The sequence below is a fragment of the Spodoptera frugiperda genome, chromosome 1, assembly GCF_023101765.2.
Source record: "Spodoptera frugiperda isolate SF20-4 chromosome 1, AGI-APGP_CSIRO_Sfru_2.0, whole genome shotgun sequence".
In the NCBI taxonomy this organism is placed as follows: Eukaryota; Metazoa; Arthropoda; class Insecta; order Lepidoptera; family Noctuidae; genus Spodoptera; species Spodoptera frugiperda.
The window spans coordinates 422,548-439,512 of record NC_064212.1 but is presented as its reverse complement, the minus strand read 5'-3'; the positions used below and the strand labels follow the sequence as shown (position 1 = coordinate 439,512).

Genomic DNA, 16,965 nt, shown 5'->3' with positions numbered 1-16,965 from the left:
AGACGAAGTAGCTCCAGCTCGAAAAGCAGGAATAGGAACGGGGTGGTTTTTAGTCAGTAAGAGTCTGACACTCTCGCCTCGCCCTGGCAAGAGAAGCCATTGGATGATTTTCCCCCTAAAAAAGGCTATATTTTTGTGGAAATGCAGGTTACTACTTACATACATTACATAAATTCGTCTACTTTATAATTAGAGTAGATGAATAATGTGTGTATTAGTAATTGAGTGCTACCGATATTGAGTGTATTCGTGAAGTGCGTATCGTTTGAAAGCGAGTGCGTCCGCTTGCTGTTGTGCCCTCATTACAATAATGCCGTGAAGTTATTGGTCGATTTCATTTCATCAAATACAAAATATTTATGGGGAACATAGTACTTTTATTTGTTTAAAACCTACTTTTACTACTATTATTACAAAATACAAATTCAAATATAGGTCTTAGGTTCAATTTCAAATTGAGACTCAATACCGATTGAAAGATTTGAAAACTCGACGTTAATTTCTGTGTACAGGGAATCGAATCTCGCTTGTCAGGCATACTGACTGTATCTGTCTATCTATAATTGGTTGTATTATAGTTTTTCTTTTATTATAACTTTCTTGAAGGAATGTTCAAGTTGCGTGCAGCAATCAGGGTAGACAGAAGGTAAGGCCGATGTGTGACGCTCCACTGCGCACGCGCACACGCTTGCACTACCGGACATACATACATCGCTCATTTATCATGCATACATACATACATACATACATGTATGCATATACTACCCACACACACCCTGTATGTACTGGTACAAATATCTCTATTATCATTAATAAAAAAAAAAAATGTCAGGTGTAAAACTCCAGTATAACTAAACAAAATTAGATAGATCATTATTACTTTAACATGCTTATTTACCAAAGAAAAAGTTGGAAAATTCACCGAAAAAGTCGGGAAATAAGGTGCAATTTCCCTTATCACCTGCATTTTCTTTGGTGACGTGTACTATGTTGTGCAATAAGTTGAAGACGCCTGTAGACGCTAGACGAATAGTATACAGTCCAGATACGTACTCCATTAATGTAAATAGGCTCACCACTAACAAAAAAAAGTTTGGATTTTCTCTTGTGTCGTGGGTGCGTTTATAAACATACATGTCACCAAACCCGGAACAACGATTTGCGGATCACACATAAAACTGCTACGTGCGAGAATCGAACCCGCTACACGTTGTGTGGCAGCCACTTGTTCAGCCACCGCGCCAACCGTGCAGTCGATAACATGGGAAATAATAGTCGAAAAGTGTTTTTCATACTTATAAACAAGATCAATGGAAACTCATCATGCAAACTTGTGTGTATATTTTAAATGTTTCATTGTTAGTTCTTCCATTTGTACTTTCTATTTAATTGTTAGAAAGAGAATCTGGTTTTAGTACGGTCTCATAATTTCCTGTGTAGTTTGTTAAATAAAAAAATAACCTTCAAATATTTAGTGCAGGATAATGTTACAAGCTAGTCCTTTATACATAAAGTTGTATTTTTTCTTGAATATCCTTATTAAACTTGACAATAAAGTCGGTTTTCCCTTAAGGGACCTGTAACTGGTGTACCTTCCTTACCTTCAGAAATATTCCATGGAGGAAAAGCTGTATTTATTCTGTGTAATTAAGTATTTTATCAACCTTGTAACAATTCGGAAGGCACCTCCTAACGTCTTATGTATTCGCCTAAATTTTTGTACCTACTATTTACAGTCTTAATGAGTTACTTAAAACTCAATTGTACTTTATCCGACCCGGGTGCGAACCCGATACTTACTCGCAAGTACTACCTCGCCAATGCCAGTGCAGCCACTTTGTCCATCCGTGGGTCATCTGAGGGGTCAGTAGAATACCAGCACAAGGCCCTATGTTACACATGCTGAACATGTCCCATTTCACCGCAAACTTGGGACATTTTTCTTATTATAAAATCTTATGTATTTACAAATATTTATGTAAACTATACATGGCACTTGTTAATTTAGCGTGTGGGACAAATATTTTATTTTTTATTTATTTTTTCCAATAGGCTGATGCGATATTTCAATAACAGGAAAATTAATTCTAGGCTTTAAACACATTATTAATGTATTTTTAATCATCCTCATACATAATGTATATCTACATACCAAAATATTTGTTTTTATTCTGGATGGTACCCACTTAACCGGTTTTTTTCTATCACAGTGATTCACAGTTTTTATTACACTAATTAGCATATTTTTTACATAACTGCTTAGTGGATGATCCTCTATAGCATATACAAATCCGCGATTACCATGCGGTTAACATAACTGGACCAGTTTGTTGCGCAACCTTACTTCATCCGAGTGACAAATATTTGTGGTATGTACAGGTCTACGCCGACGCTATCTCGAAGAAATAAATTAACGAAACATTTTTGTGGTTTTATTAACCAATAAATGATAATAAACGCATCAATTGGTATAAGTGACTGATACTCTAGGGAACAATGACTCATCGCAGCGTACTGTGGTGCGCTTTTAATAACAAAACGTTTGGTACAACGTACACTTAAATATTACATTTCAAGAACATTGAATCGTGCAGCGAGTTCCTAACAAAATGCAACAAAAGTGAAACACAGCCACTCGACCGCTACTAGAAAACGCAGCCCACCTCGACTGCGCACGGAATGCGCATCGTTTTTACATTAACACGTTGTTATTCTTGTCCCACTAATGTGACACTAACAGTGATTTCATAATATCACTGACAACAAGGGAGTGTTAAATCTAATTAGTGGTGCGTGGGGTGCAGTCCGGTAGTGCCGGGCCAGGCGTCAGGTCCCGCGCGTCCTTGTCACCGCGTGCGTCCCGCGCGGGCTGAGTGGGCCGGCGCGAGGCAGCGCGGGCAGTGCGAGCGCGCGCGCCGCCCGAGCGCGACATGAACGTGTTCACGCAGACGCCGCGCGACGAGCCGCTGCCCGCGCACTACATCGAGATCGTGGAGCCGGACCCTGCGGCCTGCGAGCCCTCGGCGCTGCCGCCCGAGGGCAACGTCAAGCTGCGCAACTACAGGCTGCTCAATGAGAACATCCGCGCCTACACCCCCACTGGCGACATCCACACCTCGCCCAGCAAGGGCAAGCTGGTTGCTCGCTACGACGTCTGCGCCACCATATCACCTCCCCGCGCACGCATCCTGGAACTGCTGCGGCCCGAAGATCCAGGGCGGGACGCACTTGAAGCCATCGTGAGACCGATCCCTCGCCGCGGCCTCACTAGACCACTCGATGAAGATACTAAACGGTTTCTACAGCGAGCTCTTCAATCACCCAGCCCCTTGCTATCGGCATCTGCCACACCCGAGCCCCATCACAGACCGCCAGAACCGCCACAATCAGATAAGGATTCAGAGTCAGTCTCATCCCCTGAAGATACTAGTCACAATAAGTCAAATAACTCTGCTGCTGAGCGGTCATTGGCAGACGAGCTGCGCGAGGCGGAGGAAGAGGAGCTTACAGGAGGCTGCCGACGGGAGCTGCTGAGCGAGTTCCGCAAGCGAGGTGGTGGTGGAGTGCGGGAGGCAGTGGAGCGGGACCGGCTGGGCCGGCTGGCACTGGCCGTGGAGGAGGACGAGGAGGAGTGCGCGCTGACCGCCACGGCGCGGCGCCTGGACGTGCTGCTGGCGCAGTCGCGCGACCTGCACTCGGAGCTGGCCGACATCCACGCGGACCTGCAGGTGCTGGCCCGGCGCGTGGCTCGCCGCGACCCCTGACGCGTTCGTACCGTTCTGCCGCCCTGCGCCGCCTCACGCACGCTTTGCACCGTACACTAGAGCTCGCACCTCGCACCGACCTACATCAACGATTGAATTTCCTTCCGTTCCATAATGCACAGTTCGAGTAGGGGCCACTCGCCTGGAATATTGGCTGCTCATGAGAATTTCGCCAGAGCCGCGGGAGCACGGCGAGCGGATGTGTCGATATAATTATTACAGCGACTCGGCGGGTCGCCGGTCGGTCGGTAAACATCGGTCAGTTGCTCGTTATCTGCGTGCACTTAAACAAACCAATCTAGTTTACTGCATCATTAAGTAATACATTATCGTTTGTTTCGTGCTACTTTCACTTGGTTCGTTGTCTCTGTCTATCGCCACAAACCAAACTTGGTTGCAAGTGACACGGGAATATATTGAGTACGTCGGCCATCTACTATTTAAGATACTCCCCGCGTTCTGCTAAAGTGAGTGCATTGTGAAAATCTCGATCAATGTGATTTATTGGCAACAGTTAAGCGTTATGGAATTCATTTCTAATGTTCTACTACGTCGAAAGTTGTTTTTGAGCACAGGGAAAGCACACGAACCGGCGGGTGTCCGCCCGGGCGGTATAGTTTTCAGTGTTTCAATAGTTTTGTTATTAGCTGTAAGACGATTTCATAATTTTGTAGTAAATCTTCTTCACCAATGCGGAACGATGCGCTTCACTGAGTGCATAAGCAGCACCACGCGTGGCGTAGCGCGCGGTGGCCACTAACACCAGTCGGTAGAATAACTACATGTTGTTTCATGAACTATTCTTAGTCAGTATTGACAAGCGATTTCAGTATTAATTACAAGGTCGTTGTAGGGTGCTTGAGATACGAGTTATTATATAAATAATTATCAGTAAATATTCGAAGTCAAACAATAACAAAGATAAGGAGTGAGTGACCAAATGACACAAATACAATGTCGTTTATGAATAATCATTCGTTTTGATATAAAAAATATATAAAAAGTATTTGCATATTACAATTACTTAAACTTAAATTCAAATAAGTGTTTTCCTAGTAGTTAGGTTTTTAACTGAACATTTGTAACAAACGAAACACAACCCAGTTACAAACTGTTATCAGAAGAAGTTAAATGTCTTTAATTAATTTTATTTTGTTTACTCAAATTCTTAAATGAATCTTCCCTTTTTATATTTAAAAATTCCACTCATATGTCACACACATGCCTGTTTCTTTTCCTTTTTTGGTGCCGGGGGGAAGCCTATAAAAGGCGCCTAACTTTTTGGGGAAAAAACTAGGATTTGTGGGATTTTAACCTCCACCTCCCTATGACGAACACACCTAGAACGTTTCCGTAACATAAATTAATATTATTTTAACTGAAAACAGTCCCATCAGTCGGCCACTATCCTCCTATTGCGGTTTTAATAAGGATATATGTATTTTAATAAGGAAACAATAATAAGTAATAGACATTAACAATAACAACTAAATACACAATTTGTGCTACATTTATAAACAGATTAGTACCTCCATGTTTTTTGTTCCATTACTTCAAACAAGGTATTTATTATTTAGCTTATGGCGCTCTGTAAGTTAGACGTAACTAATTATAATGACTCGTATCATCACTTAAATGTTTTTGTTAGAGATCTTCAGTGATCTCGATCATTCTAATGATGCTGATGAGATAGGAAGCGGCTGATGATTGATAGGTTCCATTCAAATACATTGCGTGACTAGGGCAGGCAGAAAAATACAGTTTTTTTAACACATTGAACGCCGTGGTGGTCACCGGTGACCGACGTTACCGGAGGATTTGCCTTCAACAGTTTTCTATTGGCAGTCAAAGACTTAAATATCCATGTTAAATTGTCGTTGTAAGAATAGGCGGACAGTCGTTTAAATTCATGTAGTGTATGCTTCGTAAACGAAGAATTATCACTTGATTGAATAAACGTTTCAAGCGTGTCCAATTAACGAGATATTTTTGTGTTTGCAATCGACGAGATTCTCAACTGATTGTCGACAGAATCAATTGTTTTGTTTATCACAAAGTATTTACAAGTAGCGTATATACTTAATAAATTGTATTCTATGGGCAATTAGAGTACGATTTTCAAGCACGTCTTTTATAAAATAGACTTTGTTATAGACAATATTAAACCCAAAATTGTATAGTCGCGGTTAATGGGTTCTTCAGTCCTTGTAATTTTCTTACCAACTGCCGAAATTAATGACTGATCTCAATCCATAGTACCTGGAATAATCTGGATCCATCTAAGTATTTGCCAGAAACTTTATACATTTAAGTAATTTCAAAAAAGACAATAACAATGTTTTTGATTGAGATGAGTTATTAACTTCGTGCAAAGAAACTCCCTATAAAATTTCATAATTGTATTTCAGGCGTCTTCAGTGCGCGCGCGGCGATGTACGGCGGCTGCGCGGGCGCTGGGCGCGGAGGCGCGTGCGCTGCGGTTCCTGGACGACGTGGTGGCGCTGCTGCGCGGCGACGTGGCGGCTGCCGTGCGCGCCAGGGCCTGGCCATTCGCCATAGGTCGACGGCAGCCTGACAGGAACTATATTATATGATCTCAGGTATGTGATCCCTACACGTAAACTAACATTTAAAGTGCAGCCTTTGCTATCGAAAGGTACTGGGATGAATTCTCTCGATTTAAATGTTTTTGAACTGTAATTCTTGGATTCTTAGGTCCAGGTAGAAACATAGTCAAAGAATCTTGAAGAATTTTTAGGTTTTCTAGAAATAACTAAACATACTTACTAAAAAGTTTGTTTAGATTCGATTCGATGGAACTCTTGAGCTAGGTACTTATCGAAACTGATAAAAGCAAACTGACCCACCCTTCACTGAAAAATAATTTATACATACATTGACATAATATAAAGACTACTCAGGTATACGACCGCACGGTTGGCGCGGTGGCTGGGTAACCGGCTGCCGCGCAACGTGTAGCGGGTTCGATTCCCGCACGGAGCAACTTTTTATGTGATCCACAAATTGTTGTTTCGGGTCTGGGTGTCATGTGTATGTGAACTTGTATGTTTGTAAATGCATCTACGACACAGGAGAAAATCCTAGAGTAGGGCGACGTTGTTTATTTTTTTAAATAGAAGTATGTTAATATCGGTGCGTATGTGTATGATGTCACATAAACATTACTCGAATGTTATCTAGTAAATCTTGTTCCTAGTATAATTTCAAGTGGACTGATAATGCATTATTGTTAAATAAACACTATTATCTACACGTGGCTACGCTTTCATATATTTTATATATCTAAAGTTCTCGTAGTAGCACGAAGTCTGAAATTGTGTGTAATATGTAATTATTACCCCCCATTATTAGGATAATATAACTGTAATAATAATATAATTAGCAGTTAGGCTGTTCCAAATCCGGAACTGCGGACTACCTAGCGGGTTTACCGGGGCTCCGGTTCGAAAAGCAGGAGTAGGAATGGGGTGGTTTTTAGTCAGTAAGAGTCTGACACTCCCTCTCGCCTCGCCCAAGGCGATAGGAGTCATTGGATGATTTTCCTCCCTCAAAAAAAGGCTGTTCCAAACGCCATAATAAACTGGACATTATTCCAGGCTAATGTGAAATTCACAGTAGAAATAACTGGTAAAATGTCTATGAAAATTGGAAAAGTAAAAAAAGAAAGTAGTGTAGTTTACCCGGGAATAAAACCAAAGACCTCTTGTTATTATTCTTATTATATAAAGTGTTTGCGGTACCTACAGATAGGTACGACAAACTAATCTCGCTCCAAATTACGCATGCGCTTTTTGTTGACACGCAAACTATTAGCTCATCATCACTTACCATCAGGTGAGATAGCGGTCAAACGTCGACCCATTAAATCTGAAAAAAATAATCAAGAATGTTAAGTACGGCGCAACTTTTTTTTAAAGGATAGTTCTAAATTTTTTATATACATCTGCCTCATATACATATTATGATTATTTATGTATAAAAACGTAGACTAAAATGTAATTATGTCGGTCTATTTTAAGTGGGTCCGAGTTTTTGCATCAGCCTTGGACGAGGAGAATCATTATTTATAGCAATCTTATACATGCTTTATTTACTTGTTAAAGAATTCGGGATATTTTTATACAGATGGAATTTGACTGACTCGGTAGTGTAATAGACAAAAAAGGGATTAATGAGCATGTCGGTCTATGCATTGGTCCTTGATTCGGACAAAATTATGTTTATGGAGTTTAGAATTCTTAATGGAGTTATCATTATGTAACTTCTTAAGAAAACATATCGTTAGTTTAGTAAAAAACCGTGAAATAAAACCCATTCAAGAAAAATGTTGCCTGCTGACTGCCTCGTTGGTCGAGTGGTTGCAAGTACGACTGCCGGACAAGGAGTCTCAGGTTCGATTCCCGGGTCGGGCAAAGTATTATCGGGCCTTTTTCGGATTTTCGAAAATTTCTCAGTAGTAGCACGGAGTTTGGATTTGTACCCAGTATATGGCAATAGGCTTACCCCTTATTACCTCTGCCTACCTCGGCGGAGATAAAAGGCGTGACGTTGTGTATGTGTGTGTACAAAATATGTACAAAAAATATAATTGGGTTGCAAAATTTTGCAGCTATAAATAAATAAATACAATTTGACGCACAGCTCACAAACAACAATTAGTCGATATTTTAATTGATCTTGACATTAATAGAAGTTATCAATAACTTGCTGCTAATTAATAATACCGATATATAACTGCGGTCGCTACTGAGTCGACTGACCCGTTAGCCTGCTGCCCACAGATAAAACTATGTTAATTGAACTGGTACTAGACTGACATGTGAATTGCAGAGGATGGATAGTTTAAAAAAAAATTAGGAAATACTTTCGATTCCCCAAATGTCGGACAAAGTATTACTGAGTAGTAGCACGGAGTCTGGAATTGTGTCCAGTATATTATGGCAATAGGCTCACCCCCTATTATATGGGACTTATAACACAAATGGTGTAAAGTGGGTGTACGTTGTGTAGCGACATTACGTGCCGAGATGAAAGGTATGACGTTGCAATAAAACTATCGAATAAATTGAAATTAAAACTTCACTATGTTTTAAAATCCTATGTGGAGCTGTGGATAACTTAACGCGTTACCGGGGTTCCAGGTTATAGCAGGAGTAGGATCAGGGTGGTTTTTACTCAGTAAGAATCTGACACTCCTTGCCTCGCTACAACGAGGGAGAAGTTATTGGACAATTTCCCCGCTCAAAAAACGAAAGTAAATTATCTGTTTGTTTGGTTGTTTGTTACCTCTGTAGGCTTTATTTACTCAACCAATCTAGTTGTAACTAGTACCTAATTGAGTGAGAGTACCGAGTATGACATGGGCTCAATTCAAATGTATATTGTTAATCAGAACAGTCAGATGACCACAATTTCTGACTCCAAACAGTTACTGAAAAAATCGAGAAATCAAATAACTTTGCGCGACCTTTAAAGAAGAATCCTTTAAACAATTTATCTTCGTGCGATGATTGCTTCTCCAACCAACAGAAACCTCATTCCGCACTTTAAAAAAAGTATAAACATTTTTGGTTCCTTAGTTATTTGTTAAAGTCGAAATCGTGTACAAAGTCAGTTAGAAAAACAAACGAAATTGAAACTTTTTGTGCCTCGGAACGAGAATAGAAGACACGCGAAACAATATTCGACAGGATCACGGTATTAGCTACATAACTGTTGTGTTGCCAGCCGCTGCGAGTTTCCCTGGAAACTGGGGCACTTTAGGCGATGAGAATGTTTTCTTTTTTGGGAAGTCGGTTGATAGGTGTTGTAGTAGGTCAAAAATCTTGAATAATGTTAAATGATTTGCGTCTTAAGTCTTTGACAGCCAATAGAAAACTGTTGAAGGCAAATCCTCCGCTAACGTCGGTCACCGGTGACCACCATGGCATTCAATGTGTTAAATTGCAAATGAAAGAGATCTGTACAACTGTCCTAATAATCTCTTGTAATAAGACAGGATTGCATATAGACTCATCATCCTAAAATTAAGGCCCCCCTCAAAAGTATCTTTTTTGGCTTATATATACCAAAAATACAGAATTTCTTAATACACAATTGTTGATATTAAATTGATAGTAACATTAGTAATAGTCCCACTATTTATCTCACCTTATGAAATACTAAACTCTAAACTACCTTAACTATGACCAGGGAAAAGTTTCCCAGTAAGCTGGCAACCCAGTGTTGAAGCTAATTACCGGCGGCGCGCGGAGCTGGTACCGATCGCGCCGCAATCCGAAGCCGTACTCGTACACCCGTAGTCTCGTACTATGTCGCAGTCAGACTAGGAACTGGGGGCCTACTCTAATTCAACGAAACACCAAGTTTCGTACGATACTTCGGAGATTTCGTGAACAAAAATGAACGAATGAAATGAAGATAAATAAATAGATTTCGATATGAAATTAAAAATAAAACGTTATTTTGAATAATTTTATTAGTAAATCAATAAAACCTACTGCCGAAGATTAAACGAAACTTCGCATTCGAGAACCGGAGTAGCCCTACTGTTCACTTACGTAATAAGTACTGTGAATGGCGGAGACAAGCTTTTATGACCTATGAATGAAGATGTGGGAGTATATGTGGATATCGTAGTAAATGGCGCTGAGTAGAACTCTGTCTAGTGACAAGTGGTAATGATACTATGCATTATGTATTACATAAGCGTATGACTGCCTCGTTGGTCGAGTGGTTGCTAGTGCGACTGCCGGGCAAGGAGTCTCGGGTTCGATTCCCGGGTTGGGCGAAGTATTGCTGGGCTTTTTTCGGTTTTCGAAAATTTCTCAGTAGTAGCACGGAGTCTGGAAATGTGCCCGATATATTGCAATAGGCTCACCACCTATGGGACTTATAACTTAAATTGTGAAAAGTGGGTGTACATTATAGTTACAGTGGTGGTTAATATATGCCATAATGTGCACCTTTGCCTACCCCTTCTGGGATAAAAGGCGTGATGCTATATGTATATGAATGTAGATGTAGAAGTATAATATATGTGGGGATCGTAGTAAATGGCGCTGAGTAGAACTCTGTCTAGTGACAAGTGGTAATGATATTATGAATTATGTATTTTATTTGTTGTCGAATTTTGATAATTAAAGCTTGGTAGATACTAAGTAGCAGAATAACAATATTAATAGTCTTATGTCGTAATAAGTACCTGTCTATCAAGCATTTGTAGAAGTTAAGCCAAAACACGTGGACATATTATTATAATAATAATATCTATTAGTTTTCTATTTCCATAAACTGTTCAATTAGCCATTTTGAAATGATATTTATTTCTGTAAATAGGTTATAAAATAACACTTTTACACGTCAATGAAGACTGAAAACTAAACCACCATCGGTTTATTGCCTCAAATACCATAAAATTTTTGTTGTTTGTGCTTCTCAAAGATTATTTTATGTAAGATCAAATGTTCCAAAATTTAATTTAATTGTTTTTCTTGTGTTAATATTGACGATATTTGTCTTTCAAATGTTTTACTGGCAAAAATTCTTAAGAGTTTTGTCTTCTTGACACCAATTAGAAATTATTTCCTAACTCTGATTGACCACAACTGCCTACAACACATGCAGGCTAGTACACACGATCATGTAAGTACGTTTACTAGGCCACGAGCCGCGAACAATACATTAATTACTTAGGTACTGCAACTGCAAGTTACTTGTTCGATAATCTAGTCATTACTACAGTACTACTACAATAGTACATGCCTTATCAGGTGCGTTATACACAAATGTCCAAAAAGTATTTAATATTGTAGCAGATTTATTGTAAAAAAAACAAATTGTATGACAAGGCACGGACCAAGAGTCCGTGGAGAACAAATATAAATAAACTTATATATAAAAAACTCTTTTTTTATATTTATTTATGAATACATCAGGCAACGAAGGCCCATATCAATACAATAATACTATACTAAAACATAAAATACTATAAATACATAATTTTTATATTAGTTATTAAGGTCACACGATGTGACGATGCGTGGCGTCGTATTACGCTGCTCGGTGTCACGTAGCCTGCCTCGAAAACGTCGGTATATGACACCCTTCGGCCAAAATTCTGCCTTGAGGAACTTCTCGAGATGTTGAGTTGGAACTCGCACCACAAACGACTTGAAGTTGGTATTTTGACGCGGTTCCAACCTTACGACCCTCAAGGTCCAGTTGGTCTTCACCTTCACATACTCCACGATGTCCTCAACCTTCGTGGTGTGGTGTAGTCGGGACACATACAGCAACGTCGTAGGCACAGCTGGACGCAGCAGCATGTTTGGTCCGGTCAGTCCAGTACCGCACTGATTGCGAGAAGTAGGCTTCTTCTTCTTCTTCTTTTGAACTTTGATGAAGCCATCCTCATCACACTCAGGCTTTCCTGGACAGCGCTGTACCGGAATCGTTGTTACGGATTCACAGCGCCGGTTCTGCTTACCCTGCTTAGGTACCGTAGCAGCTGTCGTGTTTGCGGCAGCAATTGCGGCGTAAGCTACTTTGGGGGTCGACGTAGCTTCGCGTGACGTGTTCTCTGCACGTGGAGAGACACGAGGAGCGGGCGGGTTATTAGTTGATAGGTTATTTTAAGGGGGAAAATCATCCAATGACTTCTCTCGCCAGGGCAAAGCGAGAGGGAGTGTCAGACTCTTACTGACTTAAAACCACCCCGTTCCTACTCCTACTTATCGAACCGGAGCCCATTCTTGTTTCTTCTAAATAAAATATTTACTTGTAAATCTTAGAAGATCGGCTTTTCATCATCATCATCAGCCTGTTCTAGTCCTTGACGGCATTTACTTGACGTAAATCACCAACGCTTAAGAAGTAATTTCCGTATTTCGTGACGAACAGGTTTTTTACTACCGTCATTAAATTAGTGGATAATCATCTAATGAATATACCAACTAGTAACACCGTAGTTGACAGTCGATAGATAATGCTAATTAATGCAAATATTCCGGTTTCAAATGAATGCCACCATTATAATTATGATTAGCATCTAATAAAACGGAAGACTGACATCCGTGCGTAAAAAGTGCAGCAAATATGTAAATATGGCGGATGTCACACGGTGTAATTAATGGTCTCCTAAACGAGTTTCCTAAACATTTTTCTTCCTAATTTTCGAGCCGAAGTCCCAGTAAACCCGCTAGGTAGTCCGCAGCTCCAGATCATGCATCAGCCTTTTTGTGGAACGCGACGTGCCGTACGCACGGGAAGTTTAGTAAAGATATGGTTCCATCTCAAAAGATCATGTGGATTGATTAGCCAGATCGTGTGTGAAGTACAAATCAAGAGATATATTAATTTGTCAGGTTTAAATTACGTATTAAGTTGCGAAAACTTAAATAGGGTGTGAACCGGAGATGATGGCCAGACTAATTACTCATCATAAAGGCTTTGGAACGAATTATAGCTTCGTTACCTATAGCGCATATTTATTTTTGTTTGACTTTCAAAACTCCTTTAATCTTAGTCTGATTGAAATAATAACTTACAATAGGCTATCACTACCACATACACACGCGGTATAGATACCGCACCGGCCTATGCACTGGTGGTAATCATTGCATAAGCACAGCTCACCTTGGTGCGGTAGTGTCTCGCATACGAATGACTCATAACTCATAGTATACGAGTACTATGGCCATGCACCATTTGTTTTGTCCACTCAAGCGTCTATAGTGACCACGTGTGAGGTCACACATCATCACATCAACAGCCCACTGCTAAGCAATGGCCTCTTCTTAGACGAAGAAGGTTGGAGCTATATACATACATAAACTCATGCCTGTCTCCCATGGCGGCAGAATAGAGTGCCAATTGCTACGAATCTTACATACCTCTTTCGCTTCATCAACAGTCATCAGTCTTTTTATTTAGCCCTTCTTTAATGCTGAGTTTGTTTGTTTGTTTGTTTGAACGCGGTAAATTTTAGAACTACTGGTTTGATTTGAATAGTTATTTTTGTGTAGGCTATAACACGTCCAGCTACGATCGTTAGGAATTAGGCAGCGGCAGAAATTATAAGTCCTGGGGCCTTAGTCTGCTATTACAATTGTGTCAGAATTTTTGATGCGGGAGGTGCAGGAGGTGCGCTATGTAGGTTGTATAGCTCCTTCCCTCTTGCACTGCTCAATGATCGACCATTCTAACACAATTGTAATAGCAGACTAAGGCCCCAGGTTTCCCCACAATAACTATCTTCCTTCACCGTATGTCATGTATGGTATCCAAATATATAGTTTGTGTGAGTTGAACTCGACCGGTTACACGTTTGACCGAAATGATAATGATAATTAACAATGTGTCTCGTGTTCCAAAGGGCCGGCGGTCCCGGAGGACCTTAAAGTTAACCCTGATTTACTCTCAACTTCTCAAATAGAAATTAATTAAGTAAGTGGCTTGATTTAAACGGGATATAATGGAGTCGGTATTGTTGTGTTAGAAAATATAATGGAGCCCGGTTATTGTTTTATAAAATGAGTGTTTTTGGTATAAGTAGGTGTTTATGATAGTGTTTATAAACGGAGTTGATTTCTGGGTCTGGTTTTAAAGAGGTATTTTTTTAACTTTGCCCCACTCTAGGTTTTTCTCCTACGTCGTGGGTGCGTTTACAAAAAAGTTCACACCCAGACACCCAGACCTGAAACAATAATTTGTAGATCACACAAAGAGTTGCTCTGTGCGAGAAACGAATCGAACCCGCTACACACTGCGTGACAACCGGTTGCTCAGTCATGGCGCCAACAGTGAAGGCTGAGCTGAGCCAAGGAGCTATTTGGTATCAGTTTTGATTCCTGGGTCTGGTTACAAAGAGGTGGTTTAAAGTTGCCTCTTATTTTTCGGAGAATAACGTGTTTGTATATAGCTCTGGTATTTATTTCGCTCAATTTACATACTTACATATAGCCAAAATAGGCGTTTATTAATGGCAGTCAGTTAACCAGTCCAATAAAACATTTACAAAGTCGCTTTATAATTTATGGTAAACAAGCTTGGATGTAGAATGTAATAAATACCATATTGGGTGTGTTCATTTAGTAGTAGTATAGGTAAAAAAATATATTTGCGTTTTGAAAAATTAGGTACGGTACAGATCGTAATGTCTCAAACGAGGTTTTATTCCTTTTTTAATTTGATTTAATCACTAATGTCGCCTTGAGAATTTAAAATTATTTGAAGACTAGTTGTTAACAAAATAAATACTGTGGCAATTTTCTAGGCAAATATATATAAATGGTATTAAGTGAATTAACGTATATAAGAAATAATGAGTAGCTACCTATTTTCGTACTCTAATTCCAGACTGACATTTCTTTAAGAATGGAGACCTTCTTGAAGACTGTATTTTGCCCGACTTGGGATTCGAACCCGAGATTCCTCGGTCGCAACCCTAGTTGCACTTAAGGTCACTCCTTTAACAATAAAGGTTCATTATCATTATCGATGATAACGTATATAACAATACTACAAACTACAATTGATCAATAACTACATTTTAATTATAAATGGATGGTTAAAATGCCCGCAATCAGTATGATTACGTAATATTAATTGACAAAATATAATAATACGTCGTTAACCAACAGTGCGACACGTATTTAGCACTTCGTTGTGGCCGTGTTTGTCCACAAACATGGAGGTGTGAGAATAAGCTAGGTGGCAAAAGTACTGTTAGCCAAGTTATTGGGATAGATGTCATATCTGTTTCCAATTATATATTGTTACTTCACGTTCTAAGTAAAAATTAGCCCAGTTAACTAAATTACTAAACTTTTGTCTCATTCTGAACTCCATACTGTTTCTTATATTAAAATTTCGCAAATTAAATATATCTGTAATATTTTACGTGACCCGGGAATCGAACCCGATTGGCTTTATTGACTCGAACTAATAAAGCAGTCAAAACTCAAGTTCCAGATAACTTCACCATTACTGTACCGTGAACTGACGACCTGTTACTTGGCAGCCTTCCTTGCAACCACTCAACTCATCATCCATTTCAATAATTCATTTGACCCAATTTAAAAGTTAATTAAAATTAAAACGGTTGGACATCCCCTTCCTATCGCGTCGTACATCAGTGCTAAACCATTTATCGAAATAAACAATATAATAAACATGGCCGCCCGCTTGTGGCACCCTCTATGCGAACAATTGGGAACCACAATGAGGTCGCTACACGTATTATAGGACTGAGGTTATGGTTGCCAAAATAGGACTAGTCGTTATTATAATGAATTAATTTTTAATTAACAAAACAAATATGACAATGTGAGTAAGATATTCATTGTACCTCCTTGTAAAATGGATCCCAATCTTCTGAGATGTATGTCTCATTTAGAAGACCCGTGTAATAGGTTTTACAGCAATAGACCAGGGCATGATTACAGACTCCGTACTGTAACTGACTAGCTTATACCAACTACATTCTTCGTATGCACAAACAGGCAACCCCCATTTTTCCCGTTCCCGAGGGAATTTAGGCATATCCTTACGGCCCATTCGCGGCCGCTTTAGTTGCGCGTTGTCAGTCAGTCAGTCAGTCAGTCAGATAGTCGGTTAGTCGATCGGCCAATTAATTTGCAAATCAATATTAAACAACAAAGCACTCATAAATAGTTAAATAACTCTGAGTTAACCTACATCACGCATCCCGCGACCTCTCAATCCATAAACTGTAGATTTAAGTACATAAATCAAATCGGAATCGTTTCGTTGAACCCTCGTGATTACAAGTCATTAGCTTTTTAACCACTGCACACAGATAACATTACAAAATGAATGTTACAGGATTGGAGATATCGCTGACTGTCCAGGCTGCTTCTCGAGTTTTCGACACCAAAGGCATAAGGCGCCAAAGGAGATAATTTTAATGTTATTTACACTACTTATGCCACGGTTACTGCGAAGTTCGTATTATAACTGCGAGTACAGATGACCAATGCTAATAAATAATTAAATCATTAATGTTATAATCAAGAGTTGTTGTTATAGTAAGTGTGGATCAAGGAGAAATTACTAGTTTATTGGTCCAAGGTATAGATAAAGATGACAGTTTATTAACTCGGGAGATAAATGATTTTTTTATATCTGTGACCTTAGTACGAGTTTGTTTTACATTCAA

The 16,965-nt window shown here is 39.6% G+C and overlaps 1 protein-coding gene across 5 annotated transcripts; it reads left to right on the top strand.

Annotated features, from left to right (window-relative positions):
- The first annotated feature begins 2,298 nt into the window (after window positions 1-2,298).
- LOC118273445 (uncharacterized) lies at window positions 2,299-16,920 on the top strand. 5 transcript variants are annotated; one of them, XM_035590422.2, is made up of 3 exons: window positions 2,333-3,728; window positions 6,173-6,364; window positions 16,632-16,920. In XM_035590422.2, the coding sequence occupies exons 1-2, from the start codon at window positions 2,931-2,933 to the stop codon at window positions 6,356-6,358; spliced, it is 984 nt and encodes a 327-aa protein (XP_035446315.2). In that variant the 5' UTR covers window positions 2,333-2,930; the 3' UTR covers window positions 6,359-6,364; window positions 16,632-16,920. The 5 variants fall into 5 exon arrangements, 2 of the variants coding, with proteins under 2 accessions (XP_035446316.2, XP_035446315.2); XM_035590423.2 differs by lacking the exon at window positions 16,632-16,920 and having other exon boundaries at window positions 2,299-3,767; window positions 6,173-6,316; XR_004783413.2 differs by lacking the exon at window positions 16,632-16,920 and having other exon boundaries at window positions 2,300-4,231; window positions 6,173-6,319.
- Window positions 16,921-16,965: the final 45 nt, after the last annotated feature.